Raw genomic sequence first — 13011 nt, 5'->3', positions numbered from 1 at the left:
GGGGACCTAGAGCAGAGGTGGGGGCAGGACAGTAAGGAACTGACTGAATGTGGGGTGGAGTGGGGGGTATGTGGGACTGAAGCCAAAGAGCAGGTGGAAAGTAGAGGGGGGCTAGACCTACAGTTGGAAGAGCCAGAAGGTGAGGGACATGGTCTGAGGCTGTGCACTGGGGCCTTATGAGGACCAGGGGCTGGGGGTCAGGAGTTAAGAGCAAGGACAGGGGCCGAAAGGGAAGGTGAGGTGGGGCTGGCAGGAGTGGGAGCTCATGGTCATGGCAGGACCTTCACCGTGTGCGTCTCACTCCCCAGGGCTGCTATGAGAAGGTGAAGATGTGGTTTGATGACAATAAGTACGTGCTTGGCACGGTGGGGATGTGCATTCTTATCATGCAGGTAAGATGAATGTCCTGAGCCTCAGTGCCTCCCAACCCAACCTGAGCCTGAGGGGGAAAATGAAATGTTAAGGAGTTAAATAATTTGTTAGTACTCAGAGGAGCCAGGACTTGACCCCAGGCCACCTGCACTTACCTGCTATGCTTTGCTGTTTCCTGGGCCTCTTCTCTTAAGATGCTGGTCCAGACCCTGCCAGGCAGAACCAGCCTCCTCAGCACTCCTGAGCGTGGGTTTGGTGGGTGTTGCCTGTAGTGCCTGTGCGTACTTGTTTGTCACAGCCTGTCTCCCGATGTACAGGGACTATTTACCTTGTACAGGTAGTCCCTGACTTAGGACCTATTTGAGTTGCGACAAACGTCACTTACGACTGTCTGGTTTTTTTGTACATCTTATTGTTAGTAATATGTATAAAATATATCTGTAAGTTTATATGCAATGTTGCCAGATCTATAAAGATACTGATAATAAAAAACAATAATGAAAACTATAAAAAACAAACAAAAAAAGAGGTATTTGACTTAATGTCAGAATCAGTTTATGACAGAGTCATAGGAATGGAACACCGTCATAAGTAAAGACCTACCTGTACTGCACTGAATTAAACCTGAGTCCTTAGATAGTGATTTGAGCACAGGTTCACAAGCCAGACTCCACAGGCGAGTTACTCAGCTTCTCTGTGCCTTAATTTCCACAGCAGGATAGTGGGTGTGATAATAGTGCCACTTCTTAGCATTGAGCGGGTTTAATACACGTTAAGTGCCAAGAGCTGTAGAAGGCACATAGGGAGCCCTCAGTAAATGTTACCCGTTATTGTAGCCATTAATGAACAGCTGCTCTTTTCAAGGCCCTAGACTGGTTGACAAGGGCAGTGGTGAGTCAGTGGTAGAATTCTTACCTTCCATGCAGGAGACCTGGGTTTGATTCCCAGCCACTGTGCCTCCATGTGCAGCCACCACCTGTCTGTCAGTAGAGGCTCGTGTGTTGCTGTGATGTTGGACAGGTTTCAGTGGCGTTCCTAGACTAAGATGGGCTAGGAAGAAAGGCCTGGTGATCTATTTCTGAAAATCAGCCAGTGAAGCTCTGTGAAACACAGTGGTCCAATCCACAACCAATCATGGGCATGGTGCAGGACCAGGCAACATGTCATTCCATTGTGCATGGGGTCATGTTGAGTTGGGGGCCATCTTGATGGCAGCTAACAACAGCAGCAGCCTAGTTGATGGAGAGGGAGGCAGAGAGGATCCAGACTCGATCTTGAAGATGAGGCCAACATGGCCGATTGGGAGCAGAAGTCCCCCTGACCTGTCTGGGAAGATGCACAGAGGTTGCCCCAAGGGAAAGAGCATCTCCTGGGCTCCCTGTTCACTCAGACTTTTGGATGACCCCTGCCGCTGGTGACCAGGAGGCTTCAGTGTCTGAGTCCCCTGGGAGCAATCGAACTTGGTTGGTTGGTCCATAGAAATATCGTTGATATCCTGCATGAAGTTATCTTTCTTACCAGCCTCCTAAACTCTGGGTTCTGGGGGCCTGATCATGCCTGAGGTTTATCTCAGAGCTTTCAGAGCTCAGCAGACCAGGCTGCTCATTTTCACAGAGCTCTTGTGAGATACACATACAGTGAGCAAGATCCTATTCAGTACCTAGAGGAATGGGGCCCACTGGGGCTGCCTGTGGCAAAGCCCAGACCAGAACACAGGAGCCAGGTCACCAGCCCTCAATCTTTCTGCTTAGGTCTCCCCCTCCTGTATGCCCAGACCACGAGCTACAAAGGCCATGGAAGGCATGTACAGTGTCCCTCGGGTGTCCTCTTACAGCTGGTGCATGTGGCAGACACTGTGTTGACTGTGAGGTCACAGGTCGGCTTTCTTCTGCCTCCAGTATTTGCCTGGGTCATCACCCCTTTCAGGATTCAGGATCTGAGGGATTGCAAACAATACTGTCCTAAGCACAGCACAGTAGGAGCCTGGTGGCTCAAATAGTTAGGTGGCTGGCTGCTAATCGAAAGGCTGGTGGTTCGAATGACCCAGCTCTGAAGGAGAAAGACCTGGTGATCTGCTTCCATAAAGATTACAGTGTAGAGACCCTATGGGGCAGTTTTGCTCTGTCACATGGAGTTACTATGAGTCAGAAGTGACTCGACAGCACTGAACAAAAACCTCAAAAGCACAGCACAATCGGTAAGCCAAATGTGCCGCAAAGAAATCACTTCAGTATTCTGGGACCACTCAGAAAGGGCCCGGGATCAGTTTTCAATTCCTCTTCCCTTCCTGAGTTCCTTGCTACCCGCCGTTTAGGGTCAGGCCCTCTACACATCTGATCTCATTTAGTTCTCACAGTTACCCCTGTGAGGCATATGATTGCCATTTTATAATAAGGAAACTGAGCCTCTGAGACAGCTCTGAGGGGCTGAGCCAGGATTTGATGCCAAAGTTCATCTGTGTGTGACCCTGAGCTGGGCACTGTAATTGCAAAAAAACCAGTTGAGGCTGAGTTCGTTCTGCCTCATGGTGATCCCACATGTATCAAAGTTGAACTGTGTTCCATAGAGCTTTTAGTAGCTGATTTTTTGGAGTAGATTGCCAGGCCTTTCTTCTGGGGCACCTCTGGGTGGACTCGAACCTCCAGCCTTTCAGTTAGCAGCTGAGCACATTAACCCTTTGCACCATCCAGGGACTCCATAATGGTAGGGTCCTCTGCTGTTTACCATTTTCTTGATTCCACAAGCATTTTTCAAGCCTCCCCAGTGGCTACACCCACTTGCTCTAGTCACCCTGTGACATTACAAAGGCTTATGAGGCTGAGGTCAGATCCCAGTCTACTAGGCCTTCCATTTCAGGCCCTTTCCCCTGTGTCTTTCAGATTCTGGGCATGGCCTTCTCCATGACCCTCTTCCAACACATCCACCGGACGGGTAAAAAGTACGATGCGTGAGCAGGCGGCCGGGAGCGCCCCAGTCCCCGACCTGGACACTTTGTATGAGGGAAGAAGATTTGAGCTTTGTGTCGCCTGCCTGCACTCTCCAGACTGCTGATCTCTGCACCCACCTCCCCGCCCAACCTGCCATCCCCCGCCCGCCCTGCCTTGGCCTAAGACTTCTCTGTGGGTGGAGGGCCAGGGAGGAGAAGGAGGCACACAGAGACCTCGGGGAGCTGGGGGCGCTGGACTGCGTACCTGCATCTATCTGTGTAATTGCCAAAGAAGACAGGGTGGGCTGGGGGCATGCTTGAGGAGGAAAGCCCCCTGGCACTGACGCATTTCTGCCCCCTCCTCACACTGACACTTTGTCCCTCTTTATGGAGAGACTGGCCCAGCAGAGGCCACTGCCGTCCTCGCCACCCCGTGGGAGTGTGGGAGAGCTGGCGAGGGTAGGGGGCCCAACGGCGTCCAGGCCAGGCCCCTGGGAGCATCTTGCCCAGGCTTTTTATACCTTACAAGTATAACTTTTTTATTTTATTTACTCTAATTACGATTATTCAGGAATATTATCTCTCAGATATGTTTAGGGTTAGCTTTCTGATTTATCACTTTTTACTGCGTTGATTTCTTTAATGGTTTGATTTTTTTTTTCCTGAGGGTGGGGGATGGGTGGGGAGAGAGAACATTGTCCAGTTTCAATCAGGACAAACATGGCGCCACAATCAGGAGGCCCTTGGGTGAGATGCGCCAGGCCTTTGCTCAAATGCACTGAGAAGGAGTGGCACAACCCTTGGATGGAGGACCATGGCCAGGGTGTGGCCAGGAGGTGGGAGCCATGTGAAGACGGCTCTCTGGCCTGGTGTCTGGGATTCTGCATGAGGGCAGAAGAGCCTGGAAGAGCAGATGAAGTCGAGGAGTGTGAAGCAAGCCAGGAGGATACCCTGCACAGAGTGATGGTGTTTGCTAGCGAGGGTGAGAGGCCTGAGCAGTGGGGAAGTCCTCTAGGGGGCTGCTAAATGCTTTGCCAGGAATGCGGCTGGAGCTGGCATGGGTCCTTACACTTTCCACTGATGAGCATATTTTTCCTTCTTCCTCCTGCCCTCTGCTGGCATGGGAGGCCTCCCCTTCCACCCCATGCGGGCATTCCCGCACCAGGTTCTGCAAACCCGTTACTTTCACAGACATTCCTGCTAGAAACTCTCAGACAAATACCTCTCTAGTTCAGATGCTGCTCACTTTTCTTACATTGCTTCTGGAAGGGGAAGCAGTCCTTACATTTTTGTTGCTCAGACAGTGGCAAAGGACCCATGACCGTGAGGATTGGAAGTGGAGCTGGTGCCCACCATCATCCCAGCCAGAATCACTCCGCTGATTGCCCTACTGGCAGGGGGTCTCAGGACCCTCATCTCCTTTCTTCGGGCTCAGCCATCTCTGCGGTAGGGCCTTCTTAGGGGGTGGGTGGTGATCAAGTCCCAGGTGATCCTGAGGACAGATGACAGAGAAGTCAGACTGTACCTTGTTACAGCTGTCCCACGAAGAAAACAGCTGAAGTCATGGCATGTGACATGGACAAGTGGGGTGGGGTGAGGTGTCCAACTGCAGTAGGACCTGACTTACGCTGGCCTTGTTTAACAATTCACAGTTAAAAAAAAAAAACTCAAGAACCCATGGGACTAAATTTGAAAATGTTATCCCCAGCTAGCTCAGATCCACTGGCACTGCGCTGGCTGGGACCTTGTGTGGACGGCTGCCTTTCACCTGTAATATTTGACTCTTTGCCTGGATGTCCCACTGGATCTGCTCTGTCCTCTAACCTTCATCATCCTGTTCCAAGATCCAAGACGTGGCCACTCAGCCAACCAGTAATTCATCCGTTTACCTTGAATCGGGACCAGGAGTATAGGACTTTTGGTGTGTTCAGGATCCATGCTTTTTTGGGGGAGTAGGGTGAGGGGTGGAGAGTAGGGAGGCCTCAGAGTGCTGAGCTGGGTCTAGGCCACCTCTCTGAAAGGGGAGTGGTGGCACTGATGGGAAACTCCAGGAAGGCAGATTCCAGATGGAGCGAGCACACGGTAGAACAAAGCTGCCTTTCTCTCACCCTTGGCCCATCTTCCTGGTAAGAAGCTTCGGCTGCCTCCCCGGAGCCCCAAACTGCACAGTGAGGAGCAGGCATGCTGCTGTAGAGACACCTAGTAAACAAGTGTTCAAGTCACCCAGTGGGACCTGGTGCATAACGAGTTTTCTCTGTGGGTGGGAGGGGTGGGTTTGTTTATGCCTATCAATGCAATTTTTCATTTTTGTTAAAAATGAACAGCAAAAGCCTAGTGCGCTGGGGGGCCGATGGCCTCCCTGGCAAACTTATGTTTCTGGAAGGCTTTGGGGGCTTCCTCTGGGCCTCAAGCCTTTGCCACAGCCCCCTCCCTCCCCTACCAGACCCCACGTCATCTGTCTGTTTGCAGAGCCTTGTCCACAGTCCCCAGACTGCCTTCCTGCCTCACCCTGTGCCTGGCTGTTTGTCATTTGGCTGAGTCTACATTGGCCTGGAGTCTCCGTGGGCAGGGGTGGGTGTGCTGCCAAGCCCTTGCCTGTCCTCCGTAAGTGGTCGCCATGCCACGCAGGAAGGCCATTGTGGGGTACTAGTGATGGTGGTCAGGGTCTTCTCAGCTTCTGACTTGGATCTCATTGGGGCAGAATTAACTGAGTGAATTTGCTCACTCTCAGCTTCCCTTGCTAAAGTCAGACTTAGTTCAATCAAGTCCGATGCAAGCAATTTACAGACTTGACTCAGAAGTCCCTTAGGATTTTCAGACAATTTCAAGGAATGTCTAATGTAGACTCAGCCTTCCTCTGCAGCCCTCTCTCACAGGCGGTGGGAGAGCGGGGCTGAGGACTGCCCCTAGGAGGGTGGGCAGCAGATGTCAGGCACAGGTCACCACCTGCCACCCACTGCACCAGCTGCTCCTCTGCTGCCCGCCCCTTACCCAGAGCTGGGGTGCTGTCACCCCTCGCTGCCAGCATGGGCCTGCATCTTGGGCTCTCACTCTGGAAAGGTTGCCAACCCCACCCTAGAGCACAGCCCCTCTCAGAGATATTCTGGCTTTGGCTTGGAACTAGGTGGCCACCTGTCCTTTGGTGGCCAAGGAGCAACCTAGGCAGATGGATGTGACTGCCCCCCTCCTCACCAGCCCCCTGCCCACCCACTGGTGGAGGTGCTAACTAGCAGGGACATGGCACAGGACGGGAGCTGGGCGCGAGGCGCTCAGGATCACACCTTGTCCCTCAGCCTTTCAGAGTCCGTCCAGCACCCCTTGGGTTCACGTTCGCCTATTTCCCTCCTCTCCACTGCAGTGAAGCAGTCGACAGGAGTGGGGCTTGGCTCCCTTCCTGGAAGGGGGTTCTGAGCAGGGGAGACCTTGGGGAACCCTCTCTACACCCCGACCGCCACCCACCCAGGGCAGAATGGGAGAGCACGCTTGTGAGTTTCAAATGCACTTTTCTGCTTGCAATGCCGTACCTATGCGTTTCCTTCATCCCGGTCCTGGCTTTATTTAACACCATGTTTTTAGCATGTTTTTAAATAAAAACTGATAATGTGTCAAAAGGACAAGCAGCCTGTCTCTTTGTGGTGTGTTTTTGTTAATTTAGCCACAACTGGGGCTTATTTCATGCAGTGGGGGATCAGACACTAGTCCTGTCCTTCGTCAGAGACGCACCCCTCAGAACCTCAGCTCCCATTCAGGGTGCAGGTTAAAGATCTGCTGGGAGGGGAGGGTCTCAGTCCTCTCTGGGTGCCTGAGGAACCCTGTTGTTGGGTGCTGTCGAGTCAATTCTGACTTGTAACAACCCCATGTGACAGAGTAGAACTGCCCCAGAGGATTTCTCAAGCGGTAATCTTCGTGGGAGCGGATCGCAGGTCTTTCTCCCAAAGAGCTGCTTGTGGATTCGAACCGCCAACCTTTTGATTAGCAGCCGAGCACTTAACCATTGCGCCACCAGGGCTCCTTTGAGGAAACCTATCTTCCCATTTTGCCTGGTAAGCTGATGCAGGCATGATCCAGGGTCAGTCCAAGTGTCCAAGCACTCTGCACACGAGGCCATCTGACCACCTTGTTTCTGTGCCCCCCCCCACCCCCATCACAAATAACTGTATTGAGGGTCAGGCCCGTCAGTGTCTTGGGGTGGGGCAAGGACTCAGTAACAAACGGCTTCTGTGGGAGTAGGGTCTAGGCCGTTAGTTTTAGGCCCAATCACTCGGATGCTCTCTGGTTCGTCTGAGCTAGTTTTTCAGGAATGGGGGACCTCACAGTGTGACCTGGTCCAGATGGATGCTCTTAGGTGGCTGTAAGACACGTTTGGAGAAGATACAGAAACCCAGAGTTGACACACTCAGGAAAAGCAGAGCAGAACGCACCATGGTCAGTGGGGAGGGGGAGGCGTTTAAAACCACGGGACTAGGAAGAGCCATTTGCAAGCCCCTGAACTTGCTACCTTACTGCAGTAGGAGTTGCCCAGCTCCCTTTGGTTCAGGTTCTGGTTAATGGGCTTTCCTTGACCTTGGCAGTCACAGTGACAAGTTGCAGGTGAAGGAAGCCCAGAATGCATCCTGGCCCTGGGGCATTGCTGTACTGTATGTATGGGGGGGGGGCGGTGGACAGGGTCCCATGGCAGTGGGAGGTAAGGCATTGCTGACCCCGTCAAGGTGAGAGGTTTGTCTCTCTCGCTCCTCCTCATGGCATGGCCAGGGTGGCACAGTGCTGTCCCAAAGCATCACCTTCGGGGCCCAGATCCAGCCTCAGAGGAGACAGCCCCATTCTGCAGTGCTCTGTCCCAAAGCCTCCAGAGGCTTTATACTGGGGACTGCGGAGTCTGAGGTGACCTTCTGTCAAAGGTCCAGTTGGAATGGGTCCCTGAGAGTCTCCCAAGGAGATTTACCAAGACGAGGTGTGACTGTGTGGATCAGGAGTTGCTTATGGCCTGGGGCGAGGTGGTGGTGGTGGTGGTGACCTTCCGTCATATGCTGAAGACCAAGTCATGGAGATTAGGACTGGATGACACTTCTTGTCTGTCCATTCTTGCTCTCCTGTCCCCTAGGCCTGTGGACACACCTACTGGGATGTCCTCTGGATTGGTGTGCTGTCTGCAGCATCTGGGAAGTAGAGTACTGGTGTACAGGGCAAAGCAGCCCACTGACTGCTATCTTAGCACTGGGCTCCCGTCAAAGGAGCTAAGCCAGAAAGGGCAGGCTGACCCAGCTGGGTAGGATGCGGTGTTCATATCAGGACAGGGGCTAGCATCTTTTTTTTTTTTTTCTGGAGACTTCTAAAGATTAGGCTAGAGTCTTCTGGGATGGGTTGTAGGCTCTTCAGCCCATGGGAGGGGTGGCAGAGATGTCTCTGGTGACCCCTACTTTATTCCCCCATTCCAGCATGATGTGGTGGGAGAAGCGCCTCACCATCTGGTACCAGAGCGGAGGGTTTACATCAGCAGCAGAGCAGGCTTGGGGACCACAGAACTCGACGCGCCATCACAATCACCAACATTTGTGCTTCCACAGACAAAATGTTTATTCACTCAAAAAAGACTTATTGAAGACTAGCACATGCCAAGGAACCCTGATGGCATAATGGTTAAATGCTCAGCTGCTAACTGAAAAGTGGGCAGTTAGAACCTACCCAGCAGCTCAGTGGGAGAAGGACCTGGTGATCTGCTTCCGTAAAGATTACAACCTGATGAAGCTCTACCATCACATGGGGTTGTTAAGAGTTGAAATCGACTCCCTGGCCCCTAACACCATCACCACGTGCCAAGCACCTAGAATACAATGATGAGTGACACAGACCTAATGCTTGTACTCACAGACCCGCAGTCTAATGGGGACCACAGAAAAGTAAACTGCTGGTGGCAACTCAGTGCTGTGCTAGTGATACGTACAGGGCGAGTGTGGGGAGGGGCACCAACCCCAACTTGGGAAGGGCGAGGCCTCCAGAGGAGGTGATGCCGGAGCTAAGACTTGGAGGCAGGAGGAGTGGACCTGACAAGGGGTGGAAGGAAGTGTATCCCAGGCAGAGGGAATGGCACATGCCAAGGCCTAGAGCTTGGAAGCTGGAGCCCTGAGGGCCAAGGGGACTGTCTGGGGAGGGCGGCAGCTACCAGATCACAACCCAACAACCTGGCTGAAGAGCTGGAACTTTAAGCTAAGTGCCATGGGGTGCCTGTTGAAAGGTTTTAAGCCCAGGCTCTGATCTGGCCTTTAGAATGGTTTCTCTGGCTGCAGTGGAGAATGGTTAGATGGTGGCAAGAGTGGATGCGGGGAGACCAAAGAGAGGCTGCTGCAGTGATTTACGTGCCCTAGTGTGGACCCCAGAGGGAAGCAGCAGCAAGAGGGAGACAGAAATGATAGCCTTGAGAGATAGGCAGTAAAAGTGATAAGGCCTGGCGATTAGTTGGATTTTTGGGGGGGCAGAAGGAGCCTCCTTGCCACTCACCCAGCACGGCATCCCTCACCCTGGCTGGACAGGTAGGTAGATGACAAATTTTTTGCACTAAATGGATGGACAAGTGTATTTTCTGGTCTCAGGGCTCATGGGCAGGAGATGGGCAGAGACCAAAACCCAAGCCAAATCCATTGCCTTTGAGTCGATTGCAACTCACAGTAGTGACCCTATAGGGAAGAGTAGAACTGCCCCATAGGGTTTCTAAGCCTGTAAATCTTTATAGAAGCAGACTGCCACATCTTTCTTTCACGGAGAGGCTGGTGAGTTCGAACCTCTTGGATAGCAGTCGAGCACTCCCTTAACCACTGCTCCACCAAGACTGGGCAGAGACCAACATGGTGTAATTAAATCTTTTCTTTTGTTTGTATTGAGCCTCATAGTTTGCAAAACGCTTTCACATACATTACCTAGGTTCCTCCTGTACCTGAAATTGCACCATTAGCTTTGGACTGCAGTGTGGGTGGGAAGAGCGTGGGTTGGGAAGCTGGAGGGCCTGGGCTGATTCCCACTCTGCATTTGCTATCTATGTGAGCCTTGGGCAGTCATTTAAATTGTCCGAGCCTTGGTTTTCTCATCTGCAAAATGAAGCTAATGCCTATTTTATGGATTTGCTGTGAGGATTAAATAAAGGCATGTGTATAATCAATTTTTCATGGAATCCAGACTTTCTGGAGCCAATGGAGGCTGGGTGAACCCCCCTGAAACAACTGCCCTGAGATAATCTTTAAACCTTAAACCAAAAATATCCCCTGAAGTTTTCTTTAAACCAAACAATATTTTAGCTTAATTAGTAAAGAATGCCTGCCTTGACCATTGTGCTTTAAAAAAAAAAAAAACTATCTGTATGGAATCATATTGACAACTGCTACTCCAAAGGTTAGATAGGAAGCTTAGAGGGCAGTGAGTTTATGTTAATGGTGGAGGAATAATTTAGAAAATGAGGGTGAAAATGGTGGCACGACTTGAAGAATGTGAACAGTGTCACTAAGTTGTACACATAGAAGTTGTTGAATAGTATGTTTTGCTGTGTATATTTTCAACAACAATAAATACTAAATAAAAGAAGGAAAAAAGCACCTATGTAAAGGCCACCAGGGTTTCCTAAAGGCATTCAGGTTGTTTCTGGAGCAGAGTAGGTGCTTGACAAGAAATTAGTTGAATCTGGGTCTTCAGGAGTCCCCGAGCTAAAGGCAGGACCCCAAGAAGAGTATCCACCCGGCTGAAAGCCTAGGGCACAGGCCAGCGATCTGGGCAGGGGAGTTGGTGTATCAGGGAGGAAGGAGTGGGCTGCCCCCCGAGCCGTGTGGACTTGGTGGACAAGCTTCTCCCAGTTTTGCTCTTGACTGGCCTGGCAGCGGCATTCAATAATCTGCAGAAAGCAAGAGGGAAGCCAGATTAAATAAATGCCGCTTTGGACGCAAAACTATTGGCATTGCAATGGTCTCTTCTTAAAGCATTCAGCAAAGATTGGGAGGCTATCGATTTGGCCATCTTGTTTCTGCTGAATTTAACTACAGCAGTGGAGAGGGACTATTGCGTCTCCTTAATCTGACAAAAAGAATAACAATGCCCCACCGGGCATGCCTCAGCTAGGCTCTCCTGACTGAAGCTGTCCATCTGGAACTCTGCCTCATGGCCCTAGAGACTCCCAAACAGCTGAGGGCCAAAGCCACCCAGGGCTTACCTGGGCCTGCCCCATTTCCCTTTGGTGTCCCTTAAGGTAGAGCAGGCAGGGGAACAAGTAGAGCAAGGCCACACAGGGGGCTGTGACTGCAGCTGCATCTTGCCATGTTATGGATTGAATTGTATCCCTCTCAAAATATCTGTTGAAATCCTAACCCCCTATACCTGTGGATATAATCCTATTTGGAAATAGGGTTTTCCTTATGATGTTAATGAGGCCATGTCAGTGTAGGCTAGGTCCTAACCCTAATCGCTTCTGAGTTATAAAAAGAGTAGGTTAGACACAAAACAAGCACAATGGGGTTTAGGTGGTGGGACTAGATACCACATGATGATCTCCAAGGAACTGAGGAATGCCAGGGCTATAGAAACGGAGACAGGCATCTTCTCCCAGAGTTGACAGAAAGCCTTCCCCTACAGCCAGTGCTCTGAATTTGGACTTCCAACCCCATGAACAGGGAGAAAATAAATTTGTTCTTTAAAGCCACATACTTGTGGTATTTGTGTTACAGAATCACTAGCCAGCTAAGGCACCGTTGAACCTGCTGCCTGGAGATTTATCTTCTGGTGCCTGCAGAGAGGGCCACCATCAGAGTCCTGGGAACTGTCCAGAGCAGGGCTGACCCAACAAGTGGACAAGGCTGGCAGCAAGCTAGGTTCTGTAATTTAGTGGCTTCAGAAAGCTCCTTTTCCTCCTTCTCCCACCCTCACCCAATCTCCGCCAATGACTCCTCAAAATCCCAATATATTCTCAATATCATCTTTTTTTTTTTTTTGTTAAGAGACTCCAGTTACTGAAAGGATTCACTCTCCTGATTTACTGTCAGTAACTCAAGAAGAGCATGCTGAGCTTGATCTCGGGCTCCCAACGCAGGGCTCTCCAAAGTAGAATTAGGGATTCATAAACTATTTGCAGTATTTTTTAAAGTCTAATGGAGATTGTTCCCATCCTCTCAGAGTACGCAGGCTCGTGGGGACACTGACCCTCTCGACTCCGGCTGGATTTGTTGCGTTCTCTGTGCAGTGACGTTGCTTCCACTTCTCTGGTGGGAAGGGCTAGATTCAAGCTCTCCTCACTTTACTCTTTATCCTGGCCTGATCCAAAGGACCCCACCTGGGACCCCTGCAGTGCCCTCTCCTCTTTCTGTACAAGGGATTGCCAGGCAGGGTGTCAGCTGGCAGCAGAAGCAGGAGGAAAACAAGGTAGGTGCTTCCTGTGTATTTGTTTTCAAGAAGAAAATAAGTGGAATGGTCTTGGCTCTTTGGCCCCTGTGCCTCCCCTCCTCTGGCAGCCTCCCTATTCTCAGTTGTTGAGAGGGAGTGGTGACCAGGCCCCCAGCTCTAAGCAGCACCCCCAGAGGCAGCAAATGACAGCCCAGCCTTCGGGGCTGACATGAGGCATTGGTGCCTGCTGGGAAGTAGTGGCAGGTGACAGACCAGCCAGCAGCTGCCATGGGGAACGGCTTCGGCAAAAGCTTCGTGCTCTCTGCCTGCCTGACAAGGCCCTTGCCAGCAGCCGGGGCTGT

General features: G+C 51.4%; 1 protein-coding gene across 4 annotated transcripts in view; it reads left to right on the top strand.

Annotated features, from left to right (window-relative positions):
* The window catches only part of TSPAN9 (tetraspanin 9), a 283540-nt gene extending 276633 nt beyond the window's left edge, over positions 1-6907 (top strand). For all 4 annotated transcript variants that reach the window (XM_064284726.1, XM_064284725.1, XM_064284724.1 and 1 more), the window contains 2 exons: positions 309-392; positions 3252-6907. In XM_064284726.1, coding sequence (XP_064140796.1) covers positions 309-392; positions 3252-3323 — 156 coding nt within the window. In that variant the 3' untranslated portion in view covers positions 3324-6907. The remainder of the gene's footprint in view (positions 1-308; positions 393-3251) is intronic.
* Positions 6908-13011: the final 6104 nt, after the last annotated feature.

This window comes from Loxodonta africana, chromosome 4, assembly GCF_030014295.1.
Source record: "Loxodonta africana isolate mLoxAfr1 chromosome 4, mLoxAfr1.hap2, whole genome shotgun sequence".
Lineage (NCBI taxonomy): Eukaryota > Metazoa > Chordata > Mammalia > Proboscidea > Elephantidae > Loxodonta > Loxodonta africana.
Note: the sequence above shows the minus strand (reverse complement) of the source record. Positions and strands in the feature narration are given on the sequence as shown.